Here is a 25,398-nt window from a genome sequence, read left to right on the forward strand (position 1 = left end):
ATGAATCTCACCATCTTGGCTGCTCACATGCTTTCCTTTGATATGTCCATTTCAATTCTCTGTTTTATTGGAGTACACTTGATGCCAACTTTCCCCATCCTTTTTCCTCTTCTATTTCACACCATCCTCATCGTCTTCTTGCCCGAAAATGCGAGAAAGCCTAACACAGTACAACGGGTAATTTTACATTGTTAAATGATGTCAAAAACAAATAACAACAAAATATATATCGAATTCGCATCCAACAATTATTTGAGACAGTCAGTACAACGGGTAATTTTACATTGTTAAATGATGTCAGAAACAAATAACAACAAAATATATATCGAATTCGCATCCAACAATTATTTGAGACAGTCATGTTGTGACGATCCATTTTNTACTTTGTATAAACTTTATTTTTGTTTGATATGTTTTAAGTTTTGGTTGTTTTATTTAGTTTTACCCATTTCTATTTTTCAAATATGTAAAATTAATAGACTTTAGGAATATTCAAAACTTTTTACCTCCAAAAAGAATTTGATTTCAAAAGTTTCACTTTTTATTGTTTGAAATCTTTTGTCTAAAAAATATTAAAAAGTTGAGAAATTCAGCTTTTTGGAGTAAAAATTACTTTTTCTTGTCGTAAAAAGAAAAAGAAAAAAATATATAATAATTATTTTTCAATAAACTGACGTTGATTGAAGATGACCTTCATGTGTGTTTACAAAACTAAAATGTTGTTTTTTTTTTTGGCTATTTTTCTCTCTTTTTTTCAACTAATTTTTTTTATAAATAATTTATTATAAAAAAAATTAAATTATGAATGGGTTATTTTTTTAATTCATTGGGTCCTAATATATATATTAAGTTAAACTTCAAAAAAAAAAAAAAAACAGTTTAATTTTTTAATTAAAATATAATCCCTATATTATACTTGCATCACTTAATTTTTTTTTCATGATATTTATTAAAATTCTAAAAAAAAATTAAAAAATCAAATTTATACCTCGTTAATTTGAGGATAACTTATATTTTATGTTATTTTATGTTAAAAAAGAAAATAATAATAATTGGAATTCTTTTTTCTATAAATAATAAAAAATAAAAAAAAAATCCCTAAATCCCCAACTAAATTACCGGACTTTCAAATTTAATTATGAATTGATTCCCTTTTTCATCTTCTTCCTTCGTCGCCACTCCCTAAACCCATCATTTTCCAACTCCTTCTGATTACTCTCTCTCACCAAACCCCCTCTTTCTCTCTCTAAAAACCTCACCTCCTTCCTTCTAGAGAGAGAAAAACTCCATTGTTGCTCTGCCCCCCCTCTTCTATTTCTCTCTGTTTTTCCATGGGTTGCTCTGCTTCAAAGCCTGTTGCCGCCGCCGCCGCCACCGCTCGTCCCTCCCGACATTCTGAATCTTTCTCTTCTCCTTCGGCTTCTGGATCGGCTGGTTCTTCGCCGGCGGTTGGGCGGGCTTTCTCTCTCCCGACTCCGATTGTCCACCACCCGCCGGCGAAGAAGGGCGACACCCACCACTTGGTTTCTCTCACTTCCACTACCTATGGCTCTCTTCTCCTCATTGACCGTCCAACCAATTCCCAGTTTTCTGGACGCCCGGCGGCGGTGGCCGTCCATGCTAAGGCTGAAAAGCCCGCCAATTTCTCCGACCAGATTTCCCTTTCCCCTGACTCTGTTATCAACACATGGGAACTCATGGATGGCCTTGATGACGACGAGTTCAACTCCGATTTTGATCACACTCCGGTGAAGCCCTGTTCAATTCCGGCCAAACCCAGTTCGATCCCGGCGAAACCCACCTCGGAAAACCGGTTTGAAGGCTTAGTAAAGAAGAGTCCGGCGAAAATGGAGGAAGAAATCAGTTCAATTCCGCCATGGTCGCCGAAGAAACCATTCTGGCAGTTCATTTCAGAGGAATCCCTTCTCGCAAAATTAGATCCAAACGTGGCTTCAACATACACCAGAGCACTATCTTCCCGGCAACTCGGCTTCCATCAGGCACAAAACCGCCGTAGCTCATCATTTTCAAATCATTGGTCGCCCAACTTCCTGGACACCCAAAACAGAACAATAGTGATATACTTCACAAGCCTTCGAGGAATCCGAAAAACCTACGAGGATTGCTGTTTGGTTCGCACAATCTTCAGAGGGTTTCGAGTTTTGGTAGATGAGAGGGACATTTCAATGGATTCATTCTTCAAAAAAGAGCTGCAGACGAAGCTCGGCGGGGTGGCGCCCACAAGCCTACCGCAGGTTTTCATCGGCGGGAAGCACGTGGGTGGCGCAGAGGAGATTCGACAAATGAACGAGGGTGGCGAGTTGGCCGGAATGTTGGAGGGGTTCCCGGCGGCCGGAATGAGGTCTATGTGTGAAAGGTGTGGGGATGCTAGGTTTGTGCCATGTCCTAATTGCAATGGGAGTAGGAAGTTGTTTGGGCAAGATGGAGGGTTGAGGAGGTGCTCTAAGTGCAATGAGAATGGATTGATAAGGTGCCCTTTTTGTTGTTGTTCATGAGTTCTTGATGTAAGTGCAAAATCGTTGGAGTTTTGCCTTCAAGAAATGTGTTGAAATGAAATGGATAGTGTTTTAATTTTCTACGCTACGACGGGTTTTAGTTCAAAAGGTTTAAAATTTTATTATCAAAAGTTTATGTCGATATTAATGTGGCACATTGGTTTGACCAACCGGGGATGATTTGATACACGATGTGACGAACATGAATGAATAAGTTAAGCGTAGAAATTATGGGCAAATGAGCTAACCATTAGTATCATTTTAATATGACTCCTACATATGTCCGTGGGTTGCTCCATTTCGGGTGTCTTGGTGTTAGGATTGGCATCTTTTGGGCACTTTTAGTTGTTTGATCAACTTAGGTCCAAAAAGTGTATAGTCTCTCAAATAAAAATAACTTATTCGATTAAAGAACACATTAAATATTTATCTAACTCAGTGGATAACCAACTCATCTTTGAGAAGAAAATCTATCCTCTTTTTTTATAATGCACCTGTCTAGATCGTAATGAGCTACTTTACAATGCACCTGTCTAGATCGTAATGAGCTAGTTTACAATGCACCTATCTAGATCGTAATGTATGTAGATCGTAATATGATTAAAATAAAAGAGAGAATAACAAAATTGAACTATAAATTCTTGCCTTAATTATAGTGGTTCTTGAGGATTAGGCATGATAACATTCTTTTAGGTCCCTATCCCCATCTTGTGAGCTACTAGCAACCATTGTCAATAAAATGAGAAGACTTTGTCCACATATCAATTTCATCGCACAATCAATTTCAAACTTGCTTCAAGTGATCAAGTCAAAGTCAACTGTCTTAGAGTTTTTCAGAAAGCATCTCCAATTTCTATCAGAAGTCATGTTAATTTTCTTGAATAAGCAAGGACTTTCCAGAAAAGTTAACTCCAAGTTTGAGCATAACATGTAAGAACGTAGGGCCGAAGCTTCAGCTTGGTCCGTTCGACAACTCTTAGAAGTAAGAGTTGGGATACAAGTTTTGTAGCAGGGAGACCCCTATAACAATCCCTATAATTTATGTATGACCTAATGTTTCCAAACAAAAATCTTTCACCAACATTTTCAGCACTAGAATAAAAATTAACATTGGGGAAAGATGCATACAAACAGAGAGTATTTCTCATACAAAAGAAAAATAAATAAAGAAAAAAAAAGAAGAAGATACAGGAGTCACCTAGTAGACAATCATTCTTGAGGCGAAACTGATAATATTACATGCTTATCATGGCGAAACTGATAACATTAGACAACCATTCTTGAGGGAAACACTTAAATTGTGTGCATATTTTGGTGTGAGCGTGTAGATTTCAACCTCTTCGACTAACTGCCGCTGCGATCCCAGCAGCTATAAGTCCCACAGCTGTAGCTGTAATGCCAATACCGATGATTCCATCTGCAAATTGACATAACATGAACCAAATTCCTTCAGCATATGATTCGATACAGTAAAAGAGATTCAAGAAAAGGTATTTTATGTTTCATTATACCTTTTCCAATTTGGTCTTCTACAGTCTTTTTAAGTGTTAAAGCTTGCCTCCAATCGGGTGCAATCTACAAAAACCCAAGGAATTCAGTCATAACAAAGTCAATCAGTGCCAAGGGTCATTCATCAAAATATGCCTTTGATTGATTAAAAAGTATGATGAGTCGTGCACCATATGTTTTGGAATGATCTTTTTACTAATAGGATCATAGATGATATCTATGACGCACGGACACTTAAGTTCAGGTCGAGTGTTTGTGTCAGATTCTTATCGGATACGGTTAAATTCGGACACAAGACACATGTCGAATAAGAATACACGCTTCGACATGTGTTGGATACGGATACATCTGAAAACGCTTCAGACACGTGTCGGATAAACATACATCTGGACACCTTTCGGACACGACACTATTTTACATTTTTTTTTTTTAATTTTTTTAATTTTGGCGATAGCTAGACACGACTTGGATACATTTTGAAACAAAAAGCCTAAATCATTTAAATTTAGAAAAAAAAANTAAAAAAAAAAAAAAAAAAAAAAAAAAAAAAAACAGAAGGACAGGAAGTTATGAAATATAGAACCCCTAACAAGAAACATTGTTGACCACTCACAACCAACGTGTCAGTGTCCTAGTTTTTTTTAGACATTAACGTGTCTTTTCGTGTCCGTATCTATACTTCTTACGATGATATAGTTTAAGGTTTCATCAACATGTAACTTGTAAGTATGGTTCAGAAAGGAAATGCATGATCTAACAAACAAAATTACAAGCTGAAGCATTTAAATTAGATAGGAATTGAAGCAAGACAATGTCACCATTGAATTTATAGCTGGCAGAATACCAAGTTGCATGCCTAAGAAAGAACAAACCTCTAAACATTGTTCTACAAGCTGCCGACTCCTTGCATATTCACCACTTCTGTAATATCCAACAGCCAGCAAATAAAGTTTCTCCCTCCGGTCCAAAGGGGTTCTAGCATTGATTAAGGAAGCTGCAAAATGACACGCTAATCCAACTTTAAAAACTGAACCATGAAAACAATAAGCTTTGAGCAAAATGGCTAATCTTAAATAACTACAAACTGAAGTTTGAGAACGTGAATATATATATCAAGCAAGAAGAAAAGGTTTCAACTGGAAGTAGCTTCTCCCATTTTAAGGTCAAAGCTCATTCCTAGTTGAATTCCAAGACAAGTTGATTATAGAGTTTGAGTTCTCGTTTCCAAGTTTCCAAGTTCACACATACTGCATATGAAAATATTTTCGATGACACAAATTTGGAAGTCAGACTATATTTGGAATAATAAAAAACGAAAATATTTTTCTGGATGACAGAGGCAATTCATATAATCGAGAACACAAATTGGCCTTTCAGGTCATAGCAGATAGCAGCAAGAATTAAACACCCATCTTCATAGTTAATAGCCTACAAAACGTCACTCATAAATGTCACAGTCATCAATGACAAGATTGTGATAGTAATGGTATTAGGGGATATACTAGTAATTAGTTAGGGAAGTTGTAATGGATGTTGGTCATAAATAAAGGGAATTGTTTAGATGGTCTTAAGATTGAATTAGTACGATCAAGGGAAGGGATGAGCTTTTAACCAAGAAGTTGACAACAAAACGAATATGGAAGACAGTTCAATACTGTTTCTAAAAAACCCATAGAAATTCTTTGCAGAAGATTTACCTTCAAGCATTGCAATGCCACGATTAATATCCTCCGATTGCCTTGAATGAACAAGTGCCCATGATAGCCTCATGATGCTTTCATTCTTCCGTTCTTCAGAGGCACCTTCATTGGCCTCTGCAACTTCTCTTTCACACCCCTGCATTTCAATATGCAATCTAAATCAAATACAATGTTGCAATTTGCAATCTCACCATGGTTTCAAATTACTTCCACCCCATAAACCTGGATCGATTATACACCAATTTTTGTATGGAGACATTCAATCTCTTCTTTTACAGGGTTTAATTACTTCTACCGCATATCCTTTTCCAGGGATGCATCTAAGCACGCCAAAATTAATCGACAAATGTGAGAATCGAATGCTTATGCTTCACCCAATCCGCCAAATTTGAGGTAAGACATAATTTAACCTAGCCAAGTTCTTCTCCATTTCTTTCTTTCGGTTTCCCAGAGACCAACCAGAAATTGTAATGATAAAACGAGAATCTGAGAGAATAAAAGAAAACTCACAGCGATAACGTCGCGATCACACCAAGGGATCTGGTCGCCACCGCCGAAGAACGAAGTAACGGACTCGAACAATTTGCCGATTTTTGCTTCCATTAAATCCGATGATTCCGTGAATCTCAGAAAAATCAAAATTTCCAATTTATCCAATAAAATCTCCACCGAATCTTAATGACAAAGAAACGAAACAGATGATGAACGAAGAAGAAATTGAATTTTGGACGTTTCGAGAAGGCAAGATATTTATAATGGGTTCAAAGAAACCGGGTAATCCGAAAAATTGGATGAACCTAACTCAATGAACAAAATAAATGAAATTTTTATGAATTCGTTTAAATTAAATTAATTAAAAATTATTTTTTTTCTTGCAATACATACCTTTATTGTAATTTTAATTAAATTTATAATTTTTTCCTATTATTATTCTCCGACTAATAAAAATAATATTTTTAAATTTTAAAATATATTGATATTGAATCCACATATAGTATATATTATTTATGAAATATATATGAAATATTATATCTTAATATTATTTATTTATAATTTAATTTACAGTATATTTTATTTTATTCTCAATATTTAATTATTTTATATTTTTCTTGTTTGTTCGTATTAGTTGTTAGCTTATATCCTATTTAAACTATAAATATCAATAAAAATATACACCTTCCCAATTATATTTCTCTCAGTCAATATTAATATCTAATTATATATAATCTCTTATAAAATATTATTTATTTTCAATTAATAAATTAAGAGAAATTAAATACTTCATAATAATTATATCAAATCATTTATTAAAATTACGAAATGAGTCATATCAATAAGATATTACGAGGGTAACAAACCCAATAGAACCCATGTTGGTTTGTGAGGATAGTAATGTTCGTTTTAGAAGTACTAGATAGGTAACACGATCATGCCGTATTAGATGTAGGAGAATGTCGGGATTATTAAATATCGAATATGGATTCTAAATCCGAGCATGAAGGGTTACAAGTGATATTAGGAGTAGAACGTCTAATAGTAGTAGGATGTGGTTCATGGACGAACTAAGGTAATAGTTGGTGGGTATGTAGTGCCAACGTAGAAGAGCGGTACGTGAATGAACGGAGACTACATCTAAAATAAGATATTTTCCGTGGCTCGTTAAGAAAAGAATCAAAATATTAATTTTTTAGGGTTAAAAGTGGGTTTTGACTTAAAAATTGAACTAAAAATGTAATTTAACTTTAAAAAACACAGTATAAAATAGAAAAAAGAGAAGAAAATGAACGAAAAAAGTTGGAGCGATTTTGGACTCTTGAAAACGGCATTTCGCAGTTGAGCCGCCACCGTGAATTACGATACAGCAGCCGGTAGCCGGAGGAGAGTTTTCGATCGGAATCAATGGAGATCCTTCCTATTTCAGTTGATTCTTATAATTTAGGATTCATCGGAGCTGGAAAAATGGCCGAGAGTATAGCGAAGGGGATTGTTCAATCTGGCCTCTTACCTGCTTCTCGAATCTCCACGGCTGTTCACTCTAACCCTAGTCGCGGCATTGCTTTCGAATCCTTCGGTGTTCGAGTCCTCCCGAAGAACGACAACGTAAGATTATGACTCATCTTTCTAGTCGAGTCCTCTGTTTTGCAGTCTATGTGTTATTACATAACCATAATCTTCCTTNTTTTTTTTTTTTTTTTTTTTCTTTTTTCTTTTTTGATTGCTTGTGACCAGGTGGTTGAAGAAAGTGATGTGATCATCTTCTCTGTTAAACCTCAAGTCGGTACGGCTGTTGTTCATCTCATTTATTGCGATCCTGCTTTCCTCGTTTGTTTATTCATTCATTTTTCGTGGTATTCTCATTGTTGGAGGATGAAAGTCCCACATTGGCTAATTTAGGGAATGTTCATAGGTTTATAAACAAAGAATAAATGATCTGGGTTTATAAACAAAAAATACTCTCTCCATTGGTTTGCCTTTTGGGAAAGTCCAAAGCAAAGCCATGAGAGCTTATGCTCAAAGTGACAATATCATATCATTGTGGAGAGTCGTGGTCCTCGAACACTCATTATCTTCTTGAAAAATGCTTACAAAATGAGTAGAGGGAATGTCGCTAGACGTTTTGATAGAAGCTCTGGTGATTTGTATGTCGAAATGATTAATTGTTATGCTTTCATTCGTGCTTTGTTGGGGTTGTAATGAATTGTTTTTTAAAACTCTTGCTTAAAAAGCATATTTTCTCCATCAATTTTATGTTGAAGTGCTTTATATCCTACTTGCGAGCTGTAAAGCATCTAATGACTTATATTGGTTGCAGTTAAGAATGTGGTGTTGAAACTGAGTCCTCAACTCTCGAGGAAGAAGCTTTTGGTTTCGGTTGCTGCTGGAGTAAAGCTACAGGATCTGCAGGTTCTTGACTTTACTGACTTGTTTTTTGGACTTCGTGAAGTATTTTAAGTTGAGGGTTATGTGCTAAAATACCAACCCCGGAATTTTTGAAGTGTTTCATTAGATAATAAAAAATGGTTTTGAAAATTCTAGAAGTACATAAAGGCTCGTAAAGTGATTTTAGGAGAAACACTTGCTTAGTGCCTCTTTCAAGAGTGTTTATTACATCGGACTCTGCGACTAAGAAAGATGTTCACTTCTTAAAATATCCCATATACGTAGGTGGGAACGAGAGAAGGGGTCAAAGTTATCCCGACGGGAGTAAAGTAATAATAATGTTTATAATGTTACAGCACAGGTATATTTAAAATCATGTTTTTTCAAAAATCATCCAAAAATGTTTTTCCGTAAGTGCTTATGGAAGAATGTTCTACTCTAAAAATTTATCTCAACCTCACTATATTTTTTTATGATCTCATCTATTTGCTACAAAGTTTCACATTAATCACTTACTTGTACCTTTTATTTTTCATTTTCTACGTACAAATTGCCCTTGGAGTAATGCTCTGTACATTTAGGAATGGGCAGGTCATAACCGATTCATTAGAGTTATGCCAAATACCCCAGCGGCTGTTGGTGAGGCTGCATCAGGTATTGTCTTTTCCTATTATGTTTAAATTTAATATCACTTCCCGCACCCATACCTGTTTCCAGAAGATGTTACTTTGTAAAGTGGATAATATAATTGATTTTACCGGTCTTTGATTATATTATAATGTATGATCTAGCAGTCAAAACCGCAAATGGAAGTGAGGGATGCAATTAATTGGCCAATCAGGGTGCGTGTATTGTACCACTACGAGTTTTATAGGAAGAAAGATATAGGCATCTTGGAACTTTTTATAAAAAAATAATGAAAATAATTTGAGGATGAAGGTTTTTTTTTTCTCTCCTTTATCTAGACCACGTATCTTCATGAGAATTGAGGCTTCTGTTGAAATACTAGCATGTTTGTGCAGAATTCTGTTAAACTTTCTGATTGATAATTTGGTTTACTTACTTAGAAGCTTCATCCAACAAGCCAAATCAAACTTTCAGTACTACTTCATTACACGATGTCGATGATAGATATCATGATTTTCAATTAGTCTTTGACCTAGGTGCATAGCATGGAAAAGAACAGAAAGTACATTAATATTTTACCCTGCAATTTTCACCATTTTGTTTCTTATATACGGACCAATGTTAAGATATGTACTCTGCTTCTGTTTGACTAGTTATGAGCCTTGGAGAAGGTGCGTTAAAGGAGGATGGACAACTAATAGCTAAATTATTTGGATCTGTGGGTAAGATATGGGAGGCTGATGAGAAATTGTTTGATGCAATCACTGGTCTGAGGTATGTAGTATGTTGTAAAAGCTGAATCCCACAGTTTTTCAAATTAGCGGAGCACAAAATTCTCTTCTTTCTATTGCCACCTCCTAATCATTTTGAAGCCTACTTTTGTTGGGGATACAATTAAGATAAATGTTAGGATGTTATTAGAAAATTTATTTTATTAGAATATTATTTTAATATTACTGCTACCGAACATATTAGTTATTAGTTAGGAGGTTTGTCATAGGACTGTTCATTAATGAATTGGGTTTGAGGGTTTAGAGAAAAGCATATTTTTATATAGTCTTGGGAGAGAACTAAGCCTTTCAGACGATTGGTATCCTTTTGCAGTTTCTTTCATGCATATTTCAATTAAATTTCCTTCCAAATTTTGGTACCATCGGCATTCTCCAGCTAATAGATACGATTTTATGTACATGGAAATATGCAGTGGTAGTGGACCAGCATACATTTTCCTAGCAATTGAAGCTTTGGCTGATGGAGGAGTCGCTGCAGGTCTACCACGAGAACTTGCCATGGGTCTAGCTTCACAAACTGTGAGTCAAATTCATCTCATGACCTATGTCTAAAGTAATTAATGTTGTGTACCGTAGTCACATAATTAAAAGCAAGATATGCACAAATAGACCACTTCAGTAAATAAAGAAAGAGCATAGACTCCTTTTGTTTAAAAATGAAAAGAAAAGAAGCATGGTTATTTGTTTGGACATTCCTTATTGTTTGCGCCAGGAATGGATATACATTATCTTACAATGTGATTTATAATTTGAAAAACGATCAAACTTGAAATAAGGAAAAGATCGAACTTGCCTTCTGATGTCGATGTCAAAAGGTTAAGAAGTAAACGGTCTGAAAAGAAAATTAAATTTCCAATGGAAGATGCTCTACAATATATATATAGTTAAATAACTGAATAAGCCGACGCTTCTTGCATATTTGAACCTTGTATTATCTATTAGATGTGATGTAGAACCTGAGGATGATACAAATTTTCACATTATGCAAGGAATGTTGTTAAAGTTTATAGACCTTTCCCCTCTCTGAAAATCATTCCCTATTTATCTCCCATCTGATTTTCCTATACAATGAACTCTAAAATGATGTGTGCAAGATGATAGTTTGTCTCAGACTGTAACCCTCTCAATGTAAAGCCTGATTCACATAGCTCTACTACTGGCACGGATTAATTTTATAGAAACGTTTCATATTTTAATATTAGTTTAAAACAAAAGCAACCATAATTTACATATATGTACAATAAGATCCAGTTTCAAAACCCTTAACACAAAAAGTAGATACAATCAAAACAGACTCCGATCTAGGTAGGATCTCTGAAGTCTTCAGCTTGTCCACATCCCCCCCTCTATCACATTGCATTTCGTCTATTTGAAGGGAAAAAAAGAACATTTTTGGCTTTCTAGTGAATCGGAATTTCCGGCGAGCGTGCATTACACAAACATTTCTCAAGCTGGTATAGTCATGGACTCATGGTCTTCCAATGTCTAGGTAGGTTTGCTTAGGCTCTAACTCCTCTAGCGCCATATGACTTCTTACCTAGTGAAACATGCTAAAGCATAGTTATGTGCTTCTGGAAAAACAATTCAAATCTCTCTGCTTCAAATTTACCAATTGGAATTAAATGATTCAGAATTTGTTTACAGGTGTTAGGTGCAGCCTCCATGGTCACTAAAACTGGGAAGCACCCAGGACAGCTTAAAGATGATGTTACATCACCCGGTGGAACCACCATTGCTGGTATCCATGAACTAGAGAAGGGAGGACTTCGTGGCATGTTTATGAACGCTGTGGTCGCTGCTGCTAAGCGTGGCCAAGAACTTGGCCCAAAGTAGTTGCAAGATTTAACTTCCAAGTAAAGGTTAGTAGTAATTTATTTGCTTTCAAGTCTTGAAGAGATGAGGAAATAAGCTAATAACAAGTAGAGTCTAGGAAGCTTTAGAATTAACGTTGATAGTTGGGGCAATTATTAGTTATCTTCTACACTTTCTCCTTAACAAATAGATAAAGAAACCTAATCTCCCACTCTTATAGGTTAATTTTTTTTGGCAAAGATTCCCTCTCTTCTTGAAAACATTTGAATTTGTGCTGGGACTGATTCTACTCTTATCTCTTATCATCACCAACTCCAGAAAAGGAATAATAAAAAGAAAGAAGCATTGGTTTTCCTATATTTACTCCATATATGGTTTGTGGATATGTTTTCGTCATTTCAAGCAATGATTTGTATGGAATAAATCTTGAGTTATTCGGGTTATCGAGTGATATGAACACTCCTAAGCATTGTTAGATGAACACGACTCTCCACAAGATATTCCACTTTGAGCATAAGGTCCACTCTGAACATAAGCTCTGGTCACTTTGCTTCTTTAGGCTTTTCCAAAAAGCCTCGTACCAATAAAGATAATATTTTTTTTTATTATAAACTCATGATCATTTCTTAAATTAGTGGGACTGGGACTTTTATCCAACAAGCTATATGGTGATAATTTTTTTTAAGCAAAATCAATCCATTATTAGGAAAGATNAAAAAAAAAAAAAAAAAAAGTATAGTATTTATGAGGGTCTAGAGATGACGTCGTTTATCATCCTTACAGGCAACCTCTCCGGATGCCGTTCACGTTTTCACCAAAGAAAATATTACCTCTGACTTTAATCGACAAAAAAATATATTATTAAATTATAATCTTCATTTTAAAATTAAAATGAATATTTATACCATTAAAAACACGAGCAAATTAATTTTTAGCTTTTCATTGAAAAAAAAAATATATAATTAACTCAATTTTTATAAGCGAGTATCTTTGGCTTTTGATAATGTTGTTGAAAGGGGATTGATTTGACCAATGGTAGATAGATAACGGTTTGGATTGAGTATAGAGATGCAATGAAAATGATCCGGGTGTGAATCGGATATTCGTCGATTAGGCCTCCAAGTCCTCTTCTTCCCCAATTTACCTCCCCAAGCAATAAAAAGATTGAACGCGTGATGGTTTCTTTGCCTCTAACGGATTGAACGCATGATGGTTTCTTTGCTAACTTACAGAGCTCAACTGTTCACATTGTTGATTGGTGACAATTCAAGACCTTTAGGTTTCTTCTCTCGATGATTCCTATGGATACCAAGAAGGGGACTCTTTTTTGTGCTACTCTGAGGATGAAAGCATCAATGATACCCCTTTCCCTTTAATCCTCATGAAAGAAGAAAAAAAGCAGTAGAGATGGTTCTTGCATTGGGAAGTTTAATTGCATTCTTCTTCAGAGAAGGCCTCACATGTAGAGTTCAAACGAGTAGAGTACCTTCACGTCACTTACGGGAATAAGGTTAGCCCTTTAACAAAATTAGCTGAGTAGTTCGAATTGTTTAGGTTATAATGTTAGGAATCGCGACTCTCCACAATCCACAATGATATGATATTGTCTACTTTGAGCATAAGATCTCATGACTTTGCTTTGAGGTTCCCCAAAAGGCCTCATATCGATGGAGATAGTATTATTTACTTGTAAACCCATGATCTTCCACTAAATTAACCAATGTGTAACTCAGTCCCAATAATCCTCAAACATATAAGTCATATAAACACTACAAATTATATGAACTTCGAATTTATTAGACCGAAGTCATTATTATTTAAGGTATGATTTAAAAATATTCCCAATTTGCAATACAACAAAAATATATGAAAAGCATTGAAAAAGTGGCATTAAAGGAATGATTTACCAAATTTTGTGGCTTGCATTAAAATCACGTAAATAAATTTTTTAATATAAAACCTGACGCCATAGCTTCCTTTCTTCTCAACAAGCAATCGGAAATTCCTTTAAATCCAAAGTTTCAGATTCAGACACGATTCACCCAAATTTTCCCGGAAATTCCTTCAAATCGAAACCTCCAAATTCAGAGACGATTCACCCAAATTTTCCCAAATTGTGGGGGGGCGCCATCTTCTTGCCTGCCCCATCGAATCTTCTTCAATCCTCGCCATTATTATCATTATCGTTATCTTCTTCACGTTTCCCAATAAGAACTTTCTTTTTGGGCCCTCACTTTCGTGTTTTTCTTTCTTCATTCTTTGCCTTCTTCTCCACATTCACTGCATTCTCTCTGTTTTGCTGATCGTATATATTCTGTTACCTCTTTTCTGATTTGGGGATTTAGTTTCTAGATTTTCGAAGATTGCGACAGATTGGTGGGTGAATTTCGTATTCGGGAGGCTGATTGATCGTTATATTTGGCGTTGCTTGTCGTTTAAGCAACTCAAATTTTCGTTTCTTATGGGACTTCCTTTGGATTTGAGGATCCATTGTTGTTGTACAAGTTCGGATTGAGGAATTTTTTGCCATATTCAGGTTTATTACTGCCGTTTACATTGTTCTTCTTCTAGTAATTTATTTTGAAGAGCTGAAGGATTGAGTGTGCTGTGAATTTGGTGCAACTTTACATGCCTTCTTAATTTATTTGGGGATCGATTCTTGTTTCCATTGATCATAGCCATTGTATTGACATTTGTAGAATCCTGATTTTCCTGTCCTGTTACACAATCCATTCTTTCATGTTTAGATCTGTTAGTCTTACATCCACAGAGAACTGAGTGTGGAATCTATTAGCCTGTGACAGATTGCTTGAGTTCCTTTTTAGAGTTATGGAAATTAGTAATGAGGCCAAGGTTGGTTCCTTTTCTATTGGTCCTTCAACCATTGTAGGTAGAACAATTGCTTTCAGAATCCTGTTTTGCAAATCGGTGTCGCAATTTAGGCATCAACTATTTCGTGTTTTGCTGAATATTATCTATGGATTTAAGGCCATCTTAGCACCCATATTATCATGGATGCATCCTAGAAATCCACAGGGGATATTGGCGATGGTTACTGTTATTGCTTTTTTGTTGAAACGATACACAAATGTGAAAGGGAGGGCCGAATTGGCGTACCGAAGGAAATTTTGGAGAAACATGATGAGAACTGCATTGACCTATGAGGAATGGGCTCATGCTGCTAAAATGCTTGATAAAGAGACTCCAAAGTTGAATGAGTCAAACCTCTATGATGAAGAGTTGGTGAGGAACAAGCTTCAAGAGCTTCGCCATCGTCGCCAGGAGGGATCTCTTAGAGATATAATGTTTTGGATGAGAGCTGATCTTTTCCGAAATCTTGGCAATATGTGCAACCCTGAACTACACAAGGGTAGGCTTCAAATTCCGATACTCATAAAGGAGTACATAAATGAGGTTTCGACTCAATTGAGATTGGTTTGTGACTCGGATTCGGAAGAATTGTTATTGGAAGAGAAACTGTCGTTCATGCACGAAACGAGGCATGCGTTTGGAAGGACTGCCCTACTCTTAAGTGGAGGTGCTTCACTTGGAGCTTTTCATGCAGGAGTGGTTAAAACTCTGGTAGAGCATAAACTTTTGCCTAGAATAATAGCTGGTTCTAGTGTAGGATCCATCATATGTGCTGTTGTTGCCACTCGGTCCTGGCCTGAGCTACAAAGCTTTTTCGATGACTCTTGGCATTCATTTCAGTTTTTCGACCAGATGGGCGGTATTTTTACTGTGGTAAGGAGGGTAATGATACAAGGGGCTGTTCACGAGATTCGACAATTACAAATGATGTTAAGGCAGCTCACTTCTAACCTGACTTTTCAGGAAGCTTATGACATGACAGGTAGAATTCTTGGGATAACAGTTTGTTCCCCGAGGAAGCACGAGCCGCCTAGATGTCTTAACTACTTAACGTCTCCTCATGTTGTGATATGGAGTGCTGTGACAGCATCTTGTGCATTCCCTGGCCTTTTTGAGGCACAGGAATTAATGGCCAAGAACAGAAGCGGTGAGATTGTTCCCTATCATCCACCTTTTAATTTGGATCCTGAAGAGGGCTCAGGCGCATCTGTACGTCGATGGAGAGATGGCAGCTTGGAGATCGATCTGCCGATGATTCAATTGAAAGAATTGTTCAATGTAAACCATTTCATTGTCAGTCAGGCAAATCCCCATATCGCACCACTATTGCGAATGAAAGAATTCTTCAGAGCTTGTGGGGGAAACTTTGCTGGCAAGGTATGACAACTCTCAGAATCTTATTTTGTATGTGCTCTGACTAGTTTTCTTCTTATATCCCTGTTTTCCTGCACTGTATGTCAAAAATATATGAATCTAAGTGTTCCATATATATCAAAATACATTTCGTACCACGACCTTACTCGAACAGGATGTGTTTTTATAGGTTAAATAGAACTTGAGTTTTGAGAATAGATTTGCTACTTGGTTTATTTTTTCATGGGCTGCTATGGACATTTTCAATTATTCAATCTGTTTATAAAACTTCTGTCTCTGTCCCTCTCTGTTCATCAGTTCTATGAATCGATAAGTTATTTTCGATCTAGCATTATGTTTTATGCGTTATTTGTTAATTCTATCATGATGTTTCTGGTTATGTAGCTTGCTCATCTTGCTGAAATGGAGGTAAAGCATAGATGCGACCAATTTTTGGAACTCGGTTTTCCATTGGGAGGAATCGCGAAGCTTTTTGCTCAAGATTGGGAAGGAGACGTCACAGTCGTCATGCCAGCAACTCTTGCTCAGGTATTTTCATGTTAGAAGATGCTACAAACTCATTTTAGAACAACAAATGTGTCATTGCTGAAGAACTTCCTTTTGTTGCAGTACTCTAAAATTATACAAAATCCTACGCATTTGGATCTTCAAAAGTCGGCGAACCAAGGTAGGAGGTGCACCTGGGAGAAGCTGTCAGCAATAAAAGCCAACTGTGGCATTGAGCTTGCTCTAGATGAATGTGTTACAATTCTCAACCATATGCGGAGGTTGAAAAGGAGCGCTGAGAGGGCCGCTGCTGCCGCTGCTGCTGCCTCACATGTTTCTCCAGCCCCTGTCAAGTTCAGCGCTGCAAGAAGAATTCCCTCCTGGAACTGCATTGCACGAGAAAACTCGTCTGGTTCGCTCGAAGAAGAATGTCTTTCTGATGTTTCTTTGACTTGCCATCAAGGTCCTAGTGGATCGATCGGTTCAGGATCCACGGGAAGAATGTTGCGAACTCACCGTACTATGTTTGATGGTAGTGATAGCGAATCAGAAAATATTGATTTGAATACTTGGACTAGATCTGGTGGGCCATTGATGAGGACATCATCAGCAAATAAGTTCATAGACTTTGTCCAGAATTTGGATCTTGATGACCTCAATAGAGGTTTGGTAGCTAATTCCAATGGGGTTCACCCATTTGGTGGCAGTCAAAATTCTCAAAGTCCTCGAACCACGTCTGACCGGAGTTCCGAGTGCCCAGATTTTGACATGCGAGAGCTCGGCCATCGAGTTTCTTCAAGCATTGTTGTAACTGAAGGAGACTTTTTGCAGCCCGAAAGAATACTTAACGGGATCGTGCTTAACGTCGTAAAGAAGGAAGATTTGACATTGACAAGTCGGACCCATGATTCAGAAACTCAAAACAGTGAAGTTGAATGCCTGCAAATCGACTGTTCGGAGAAGTATATCGATGCTAGCTCGGCATCTGAAGAAGATGCTACACCAAAGAGCTGCATACAGGAACAACCTCCCAAGAACAATCCGGTGAATCATTCCGAGGAATAACACAATGGCCAAGATCATCAACTATTTATTGATTCTTAATTTCGTCGAACTCCTTCCTTGTCTTCAAGTATGTCTTCTTTACTTCCTCCAATGAATTTAAATGCCAGATGATATCTCATTCAATGTAGGGGTAGTAAATGGGAAGAACAAGCATCTTCGCAAGGTGAGGACTCCATAGCTCGAGTTCTGCTAATCACACTTGAAATGCAGCAGTTTAGATGATTTTGATAGTGGAACTGTGTATATATCTGTATCAAAATTTTGTTTATTACTACTGCTTTTCTATCTCCATTCCCATTATCTATTTCAATCTTACAAAAATTTTCCATTTATTGTCGAGGAGAGTGGGATGAGTGAGTGTAATCATTGTCCCCAACTCTATCGAGTCAAAGAGGAGAAAACTCCTCACTCCTCTTTGTTCTCGACGAGTTAAATGAACATCTCTAATACGAAGGTATGCACCATTTTTACCGTTAGGAATTTGCAACTACATGGATGATATTTGCAATCATTCGAAGTAAAAGTAAGCTAAAATCTTCAAAATCTTCCAAACAACATAGTAAGTTGTTAGAGTTTGAGTTAATGTTTATGATTATGAGAACTATTAGAGAGTTGTCAACTCGTCTCTAATAGTAGATTATCTCGATTAACATAGTATGTATATGAGTTGTGAGTTCAAATCATGATGAGCTCGTGCCTCGTAGAATTATATGTACGATTTGAAACGATTGCAGGGTAGTAAAGTAAAGAGCTAGATTATCCAAAAAGCTCGAATAACCTTAACGACACTGGGGTGAGCTCAAAAAAGCTAAATGATGAGAACCTATGAATGAAATGAGCTCAAAAGAATTAGATCACGAGGAATGATGAACTTTGAGGAGATGGTTTATAAGAACCATGCGATGAGCTCGATTCAGCTAATAGAACCTAGTTGCCAGCTTTAGAAAACCTATGACTTCGACTATTATTCGATCTAGATTTGAATAACCTTCCACTCAAAACCATGGTTGGGAGCTGAAACTTCCCTTCCACTCTATCCCTTTCTACCCATGACTTAATCGTATTATTTTATCAATCTCTCATATTCATAGCACTTCGATACACAACCTAACCTTAACGTTTTATGAACATATCTTACTCCTATGGTTACATCACGTTTTGTGAATCCTTCTCGTATCCTATTTCAAACATATCATTGAATACATCATACCGTAGGTAACTGTCGTACAAGTCAAGCATTGCATGCTTGGACATTGATATTGGCACTCTTTTAACAACCTACTTAAGATCATTGATACCCAAAAGAAAAGGGCAAAAGTTATGGGCTTAGATGAATGATTTGTTGGGCCATGCAATTTTCCTTGTTTCTCCATAGCTTTTGATGGCCTACATGTCTGTAAAATGGATAGTTGGATATGAATATTAAAAAAAATATCAATAAAAAAATCCAATAATTATAAATAAAGGGAAATTAATAAAAAAGAAATACCATAAATAAATGGTAAATAAAGGGAAGTAGTTGAAAAAAATAGAAGATGTCCCAAAAAAAGAACAGTGAAAAGAACAGAGGGGACAGAGGCAAAGAGAGGACAGTCAGTACACTGATATGACAAGACAGCCCCACGCTTGTCCCTTCCCACTCAACCAAACCAAAAATATATATACCTTTCATTTTGTTTTCATTTTATTGGAAATTAATTAAATACGAGCATCCAATAGTATTAATCAACCATGTAATGTCATGATCTTATCTTGACACGGTCATGATAAGTATTAAAGAGAACTCGAGCTCCATTTCTTTCGTCAACCGAACATAACTGTGATATCCTACATTGGTTGGGAAGGAAAACGAAATACTCTTTAAAAGGATGTGGAAACCTATTCCTAGTAGACATGTTATAAAACCTTGAAGGAAAGCCTAAAGAAGACAATATCTGCTAGCGGCAGGCTTAGGCCGTTACAATAACTTATGTAGAAACTAAGCTTGTTCAACTATATACACAACTTGGGCGTGCATGTGTCAATTTCTTGGACTCTACCCGACTTGTCTCTACTCTAAACAAAGTCATGATGATCGACCTTACCTCTACATAAGGTTAATATCTTTCAAATGCAACGTTGCATCTCATCTCCCCATCGTGATTCTCAACAAACACGACTGATGCTTTATGATGTCATCTCAAGTCACGGGACGCCATCAGCTTTCTCTGTTCGCTCAAATATGTTTATCGAGAATCGACCCATGAGTGCACTTTATCGTTGGAACATCTCAGACACCCAATCATCCAATTACTATCGAGGCATGAACCATCACGTGTTCATAATGAGTCATTTATGATATCGTACAAACATTGTAAAAAGAAGTAAATTTGATATAAGGAAAATAGTCTGTTTAGTAGAAGATGAGCTAGCGTGCAGAACATGTCCAAAAGTGATGGAATGTGAACAGCAACATAGATTGCACAATAACAAATGTTTCCTTCTCTAGATTGCTTTTGCTGTCTCACTCTTTCATAGCCAACTTTAAAAGTGTATGTTTTAATGGTAGGGTTCATATTTGCTTAAGCCCCAATAGCAATATTGATACTAACGTACCTGGAGATGAGTACAAGTGAAACATTTCTTACAAGGTGTAAAAACCTCTTCTTAGTAGATACGTTTTAAAATTTTGAGAAGAAGTCCGAAAGGGAAGCTCAAAGAGGACAATATCTGCTAGGGTGGACTACGATCATTACAAATGGTAAGTCAGACACCGAGCGGTGTCCCAACGAGGATGTTGAGCTTTTAAGGGTAAGGATTATGAGATCACACATATGTTAGAGAGGGGAACAAAACATTCCTTATAAAGACGTGAAAAATATCTCTTTAGTAGACGTGTTTTAAAACCTTGAAACCAAAAAGTGAAAGCCTAAAGAAGGCATCATCTTCTAGCGGTAGGCTTGGACGGTTACAAATGATATCAAAGCTATAAACTGGCCGGTGGGCCAGCGAGAACGTTGGGTTCCCAAGGGGTTAGATTGTGAAATCACACATCTGTTGGCCGAGAGGGTAATGAAGTATTTCTTACAAGGGTGTGGAAGTCTCTCTCTAGTATACATGTTTTAAAACCTTGAGGTAAAAAGCCCGAAGCCTAGAAGGGAAAGCCCAAAGAGGACAATACATGTTATCGGTAAGCTTAGACTGTTATACAAGAACATAACAAGAACGTTTTGATGTTTGTTTGTTGAAAAGGAGGATAACCATATAGGTTTAATTTAGAAGACAATGAAAGCATCTGAAATAAAGTAATACCCATGCATTGGACATCTCAAAGAGAAAGAGAAAGACAAGACATACGTTGGACATCTCAAAGAACACATACGTTGGACATGTCAAAGAAGCAGAGCTGTTGGTTTGGACATAAAATACAAAATGGGTCAGTGCCCAACTTCAGTTCCAAACAGTAAGTAAATAAAAGAGAGGTTGAAAAGGCAAAAGGAATGAGAGAGACGTTGAAACAAAGAAAAGACAAGACATGTGAGTGTTCCTTTAACTTTCTCTTCATATTTTGAACCTCCTCCCACCCCTTTCTCTAACCCTTATCTTCTTCCATGTCGTATTATTGTCACGTGCATGCCCTCAGTTTGCACGTGGGAATCAGTGCCTTCTGCAACTCTCTCTTACACAACCAATTAATTTGTTCACTGTTTCACTGTCCATCAATAGTGCTAATCTGTTGTGTATTTATATCAAACTGATTTTAAGATCACATTTTAAAAACTTTGAGGGGAAGCTCGGAATGCTATTAACAGCGAGGTTGACATGTTACAGATGATATCAGACCCAGACGGGTGGATACTGGGTAGCCACAAAAAGGGGTGGACTGTGAGATCCCACGTCATTTGGATAGAGGAACGAGTACCAGTAAGGACGTTGGGCCTCCAAGGTGGGTGGATTGTGAGATATCACATTGGTTGAGGAGGAGAACGAAACATTGTTTATTATATGCGTTCTAAAAACATTGAGGGAAGTACGATATTTGCTAACAAAGGACTTGGATTGATCGAAACCCGAAAGATAAAGATTAAAAAAGACAATATTTGCTCGTAGAAAACTTGGACCGAACAGAGAACAGAGGTAGGGTTTGAGAGTGGAATAGCACTGAGTTTGAATCTGTGATGATCAGTGTGTGTGTGGTGTAAGGGTTTTGATAGGTCAATTCAAACACTCACCATTTACCTCTTCTTTTCCTTTTCTGACTGTCTTGTCATATCAACTATGAAATCATTAAACCATCACACGACTTCCCAATAACACCTCCCTACCCACTCTATAATGTCTCTCTCCCCTACCAATCAAACCATTATACTCTTACGATCCTATATTGCTTTAAAACGGTAAGCCTAACGATGATATGAAACAGGTCAAAATGGACGTGGTGGGCTTGGACTGTTACGAATGATACCAGAGCCAGACACCGGACAGTGTGCCAACGAGAACATTGACCCTCCAAGGACGGTGGATTGTAAGATCCCACCTTGGTTGGATAGGAAAACGAAGCATTCTTTATAAGAGTTTGGAAATCTCTCCCTAACATATGCGTTTTAAAATCGTGAGGTTGATGATTACACGTAATTGGCAAAAACAGACAATATCTATTAGCGGTGAGCTTAACTCTAAACATAGTTTAACGATCAATCTATACGTTCTTAACTCTCAAATTGGGTTGAGTTGGAGGCGTCAACATACTTGAATTATGAACAACAGTTAGGTTAAATTGTTCAATAGAGAATCAATAGTACATAAGGTATACAATGTAATTACAGAATATAATAGACTTTCAACTCAGATGTAATTATGAACAACTCGTTGAGGACCGACTTACCTGTAATAGTTATACTCACGACCATAACTTGTTCTACAGTGTATAAGAGTGCAACTTTAAGTCTATAATAAAGTAACCTAGAGTTAATGAATGAAAAACCGATTAATTTTATAACAACGGAACTTATAATCTATCGGTTTATAAAGTTTCCTTCCAATAACAAGAGTGCACTAGGCGAGTATGTTTATACTCACCAGATTCTACTTCTCATTTTCAGATGATCGTTGACTATTGGTCGAGGTGGAGGAGGGTTCGGAAGCTGAACGATCACAAAGGAGGGTCATCCCGAGGCACCACGGTCTATACTTCAAAGTCTCGAAAATTGGATCGTGACATATATGTTCAATCAACACTATTCAAGCATCATAAGCCAATCTAGTTTGCCATTTTCTTAATAAGATTAAGGTCATTTGTTCATCAAACAGTTCAACACGTGTAAAGAAAGTTCTCAAGGTCAAAGATTCAAATCTCTTGGTCATCAATTTTAATCAACGATAGGTTGATAATCGAGTTCATTTTTTTTTTCTTTTTTACAAAATATATTAGAAAAACAAAGTCGATGAATAATGGAGTGGATTTTCTTCCAAAATTATTTTTAACTACTCGATTAAAAAAACCCTAATTTCTAATACCATTTAGACTGTATAACGCCCACGACCCGAAGCTAGGTTTCGTATCTAATATGAATCCAACGACTGATCACTTCCATGTACCCGAACGAGCAATTACATGAAGCAATACAAAGAAGAACCTCTAGCTTTGCAAAAAATCCTAATTTCTAATACCGTTTAGACTGTATAATGCCCATGACCCGAAGCTAGGTTTCGTATCTGATATGAATCCAATGACTGATCACTTCCATGTACCCGAACGAGCAATTACAATAAGCAATACAAAGAAAAACCTCTAGCTTTGCAAAAAATCCTAATTTCTAATACCATTTAGACTGTATAATGCCCACGACCCGAACCTAGATTTCGTATCCTTATTCGAATCTTGGGTACGAGACATTACATTTAGTCACCCTAGCTGGTATCCTTATTCGAAACCTCTCCCTAACAAACGATTGTAATTTGGATTCTATAATATGTGAGATCCGACATCGGTTGAAGAGAAAACAAAGCATTTTAAAATCACGAGGCTGACGACTATACGTAACGGACGAAAACGGACAATATCTACTAGCAGTAGTATCGAACATTTAACAGGTTGGAATATAAATGAATGAATATCTAAAGGACAAAGGAAAATGCATTATTAGAGAAAGGGAATTAAAGGTGATGGGACGTATAGATGTTGCACCCTAAGATCTTAGTTGGGAAAGTTATGTTGGTCTTATGTTCATGGCTTGCGTGAAGAATTAGGTCACAGCTGAGACCCCATTAATCCCCTTTTCATGCACCCTCCCAAAGGGCCCCAAAACGTCTTTTCATTATAAATACACCAAATTACTAGAGAATGAGGGGGAGAGCGAGCGTAAAATTGTCCGATCTTCGTATTAAGAGAATCGGTAAATTTTAGAGTCGATATTAATAGGTAGTCAGACAATCATATTGTGACGAGAGCTCGTTGATTTGCTTTTCATGAGGGAGAGAGACATAGCAAATGAGGAAAGAATATGAACGTTTTAGATTTAGGGTTTCAGTTGAATACATGAAAGAGAAGTCGTAAAAGTACCTCAAATTTGTAGTTAACCATTGTCCGGGCATATTAAGAGAAATCGAGAATGAGATAGAGAGTGAACGAGGGAAAAGGAGAAAGAATATGGTCGTTGGTTTTGGGTTTAAGGTTTCATTGAATGCATGAAAGAGAAACTGCAATAGTATCTGAATTTTGTATATAAATGTGATATTCCACCTCGGTTGGAGTGGGGAACGAATCATTCTTTATAAAAGCGTGGAAACTTCTCCCTAGTAGACACGTTTTAAAACCGTGAGGCTGACAGTGATACGTAACGGGCCAAAACAGACAAATATCTGTTAGCGGTGGGCTTGAACTGTTACCAATGATATGAAAGCCTGACATCGGCGGTGTGCCAACGAGGACACTGAACCCTAAGGGGGTGTATTGTGAGATCCCACATCGGTTGGAGCGAGAAACGAAACATTTTTTATAAGGGTATGAAAATTTCTCATTTTGGATGTGATCTTGGTTCATTCATGTACTTTTCGTTTACTCGGACATCACATGTCCACTAGTTTCCACCTTGGTTTGTTTCGTACCACGTCCTACTAAGAAAGGTTCCTCTCAACCATCCATCTTTGTTTTGTCATAGAAAAGTCGATCTGGATCTCATTGTCATATATTAATCATTCACTATTCACTTTTCCGTTAGATCTGAAATGATTTTATACGAATCATTTGACATCTTTCGATTATTATTCATAATCAAATGAGAGAAACCGAAAGCTCATTTGCCAAATGCTAGACGATTCAAAGAGTAACTCAAATTTTCTTTCTCGACTCTCTCGACATCAGTCTAATTTAACGAATTAATATCACTTCCGTACTTCCTCGAGCCCCATATATCATGCATCCATGACACATCGAGCTCGAAGACGACATGACGTAGTCGTACGAGTTAGCTCAATCGAAGTTGGCATTGTGAAATTGACATAAAAGACATGGGAAAGTATGGGGAGGTTGCATGGGATGTTTTAGAGCATTTAAATCAAAGGGGGGTAATGAGGCTTAGAAAAGGAGGGCTGTCTATTACAGGACATGCAAGTGGAATCATTACACACATAACAACAACAGGTCAGCCAAAACTATTGAGCTTTGAGCTACTGTTTTAGCACAGTACTATGTTTTTTTTTTTTTTTTTTTTTTTTTTTTTTTTTTTTTTTTTTTTTTTTTTTTTTTTTTTTTTTTTTTTTTTTTTTTTTTTTTTTTTTTTTTTTTTT

General features: G+C 36.7%; 4 protein-coding genes across 4 annotated transcripts; 3 read left to right on the forward strand and 1 right to left on the reverse strand.

Moving 5' to 3' along the window:
• Positions 1 to 1,182: 1,182 nt before the first annotated feature.
• LOC111781878 (uncharacterized protein At5g39865-like) lies at positions 1,183 to 2,602 on the forward strand. The gene has a single exon (XM_023662604.1). It carries the CDS (start codon positions 1,332 to 1,334, stop codon positions 2,514 to 2,516), a length of 1,185 nt encoding a protein of 394 aa, XP_023518372.1. The 5' UTR covers positions 1,183 to 1,331; the 3' UTR covers positions 2,517 to 2,602.
• A 986-nt stretch (positions 2,603 to 3,588) lies between these two features.
• LOC111781026 (mitochondrial fission 1 protein A) lies at positions 3,589 to 6,502 on the reverse strand. Its single transcript, XM_023661420.1, has 5 exons — positions 6,236 to 6,502; positions 5,723 to 5,861; positions 4,898 to 5,019; positions 4,028 to 4,091; positions 3,589 to 3,933 (listed from the first exon to the last, which is right to left on the reverse strand). The coding sequence occupies exons 1-5, from the start codon at positions 6,326 to 6,328 to the stop codon at positions 3,848 to 3,850; spliced, it is 504 nt and encodes a 167-aa protein (XP_023517188.1). The 5' UTR covers positions 6,329 to 6,502; the 3' UTR covers positions 3,589 to 3,847.
• Positions 6,503 to 7,509: 1,007 nt separating this feature from the next.
• LOC111780984 (pyrroline-5-carboxylate reductase-like) lies at positions 7,510 to 12,205 on the forward strand. The gene is made up of 7 exons (XM_023661367.1): positions 7,510 to 7,825; positions 7,955 to 8,003; positions 8,538 to 8,629; positions 9,187 to 9,259; positions 9,886 to 10,006; positions 10,437 to 10,542; positions 11,668 to 12,205. Exons 1-7 carry the CDS (start codon positions 7,625 to 7,627, stop codon positions 11,854 to 11,856), a joined length of 831 nt encoding a protein of 276 aa, XP_023517135.1. The 5' UTR covers positions 7,510 to 7,624; the 3' UTR covers positions 11,857 to 12,205.
• Positions 12,206 to 13,843: 1,638 nt separating this feature from the next.
• Positions 13,844 to 18,088, forward strand: LOC111781840 (triacylglycerol lipase SDP1-like). Its single transcript, XM_023662553.1, has 3 exons — positions 13,844 to 16,083; positions 16,465 to 16,608; positions 16,690 to 18,088. Exons 1-3 carry the CDS (start codon positions 14,665 to 14,667, stop codon positions 17,629 to 17,631), a joined length of 2,505 nt encoding a protein of 834 aa, XP_023518321.1. The 5' UTR covers positions 13,844 to 14,664; the 3' UTR covers positions 17,632 to 18,088.
• Positions 18,089 to 25,398: the final 7,310 nt, after the last annotated feature.

Source organism: Cucurbita pepo, chromosome LG19 (genome assembly GCF_002806865.2).
Source record: "Cucurbita pepo subsp. pepo cultivar mu-cu-16 chromosome LG19, ASM280686v2, whole genome shotgun sequence".
Classification (NCBI taxonomy): domain Eukaryota; kingdom Viridiplantae; phylum Streptophyta; class Magnoliopsida; order Cucurbitales; family Cucurbitaceae; genus Cucurbita; species Cucurbita pepo.

Coding starts and splice junctions, on each gene's coding strand:
- LOC111780984 (XM_023661367.1), top strand. CDS start 7,625: ATGGAGATCCTTCCTATTTCAGTTGATTCTTATAATTTAGGATTCATC. Junction 9,260..9,885: donor TGTTGGTGAGGCTGCATCAG/GTATTGTCTTTT, acceptor CTGTTTGACTAG/TTATGAGCCTTGGAGAAGGT. Junction 10,007..10,436: donor GATGCAATCACTGGTCTGAG/GTATGTAGTATG, acceptor GGAAATATGCAG/TGGTAGTGGACCAGCATACA.
- LOC111781840 (XM_023662553.1), top strand. CDS start 14,665: ATGGAAATTAGTAATGAGGCCAAGGTTGGTTCCTTTTCTATTGGTCCT. Junction 16,084..16,464: donor GGGGAAACTTTGCTGGCAAG/GTATGACAACTC, acceptor CTGGTTATGTAG/CTTGCTCATCTTGCTGAAAT. Junction 16,609..16,689: donor TGCCAGCAACTCTTGCTCAG/GTATTTTCATGT, acceptor CTTTTGTTGCAG/TACTCTAAAATTATACAAAA.
- LOC111781026 (XM_023661420.1), bottom strand. CDS start 6,328: ATGGAAGCAAAAATCGGCAAATTGTTCGAGTCCGTTACTTCGTTCTTC. Junction 4,092..4,897: donor TTGTAGAACAATGTTTAGAG/GTTTGTTCTTTC, acceptor GGGTTTTTGTAG/ATTGCACCCGATTGGAGGCA. Junction 3,934..4,027: donor AGAAGACCAAATTGGAAAAG/GTATAATGAAAC, acceptor GTCAATTTGCAG/ATGGAATCATCGGTATTGGC.
- LOC111781878 (XM_023662604.1), top strand. CDS start 1,332: ATGGGTTGCTCTGCTTCAAAGCCTGTTGCCGCCGCCGCCGCCACCGCT.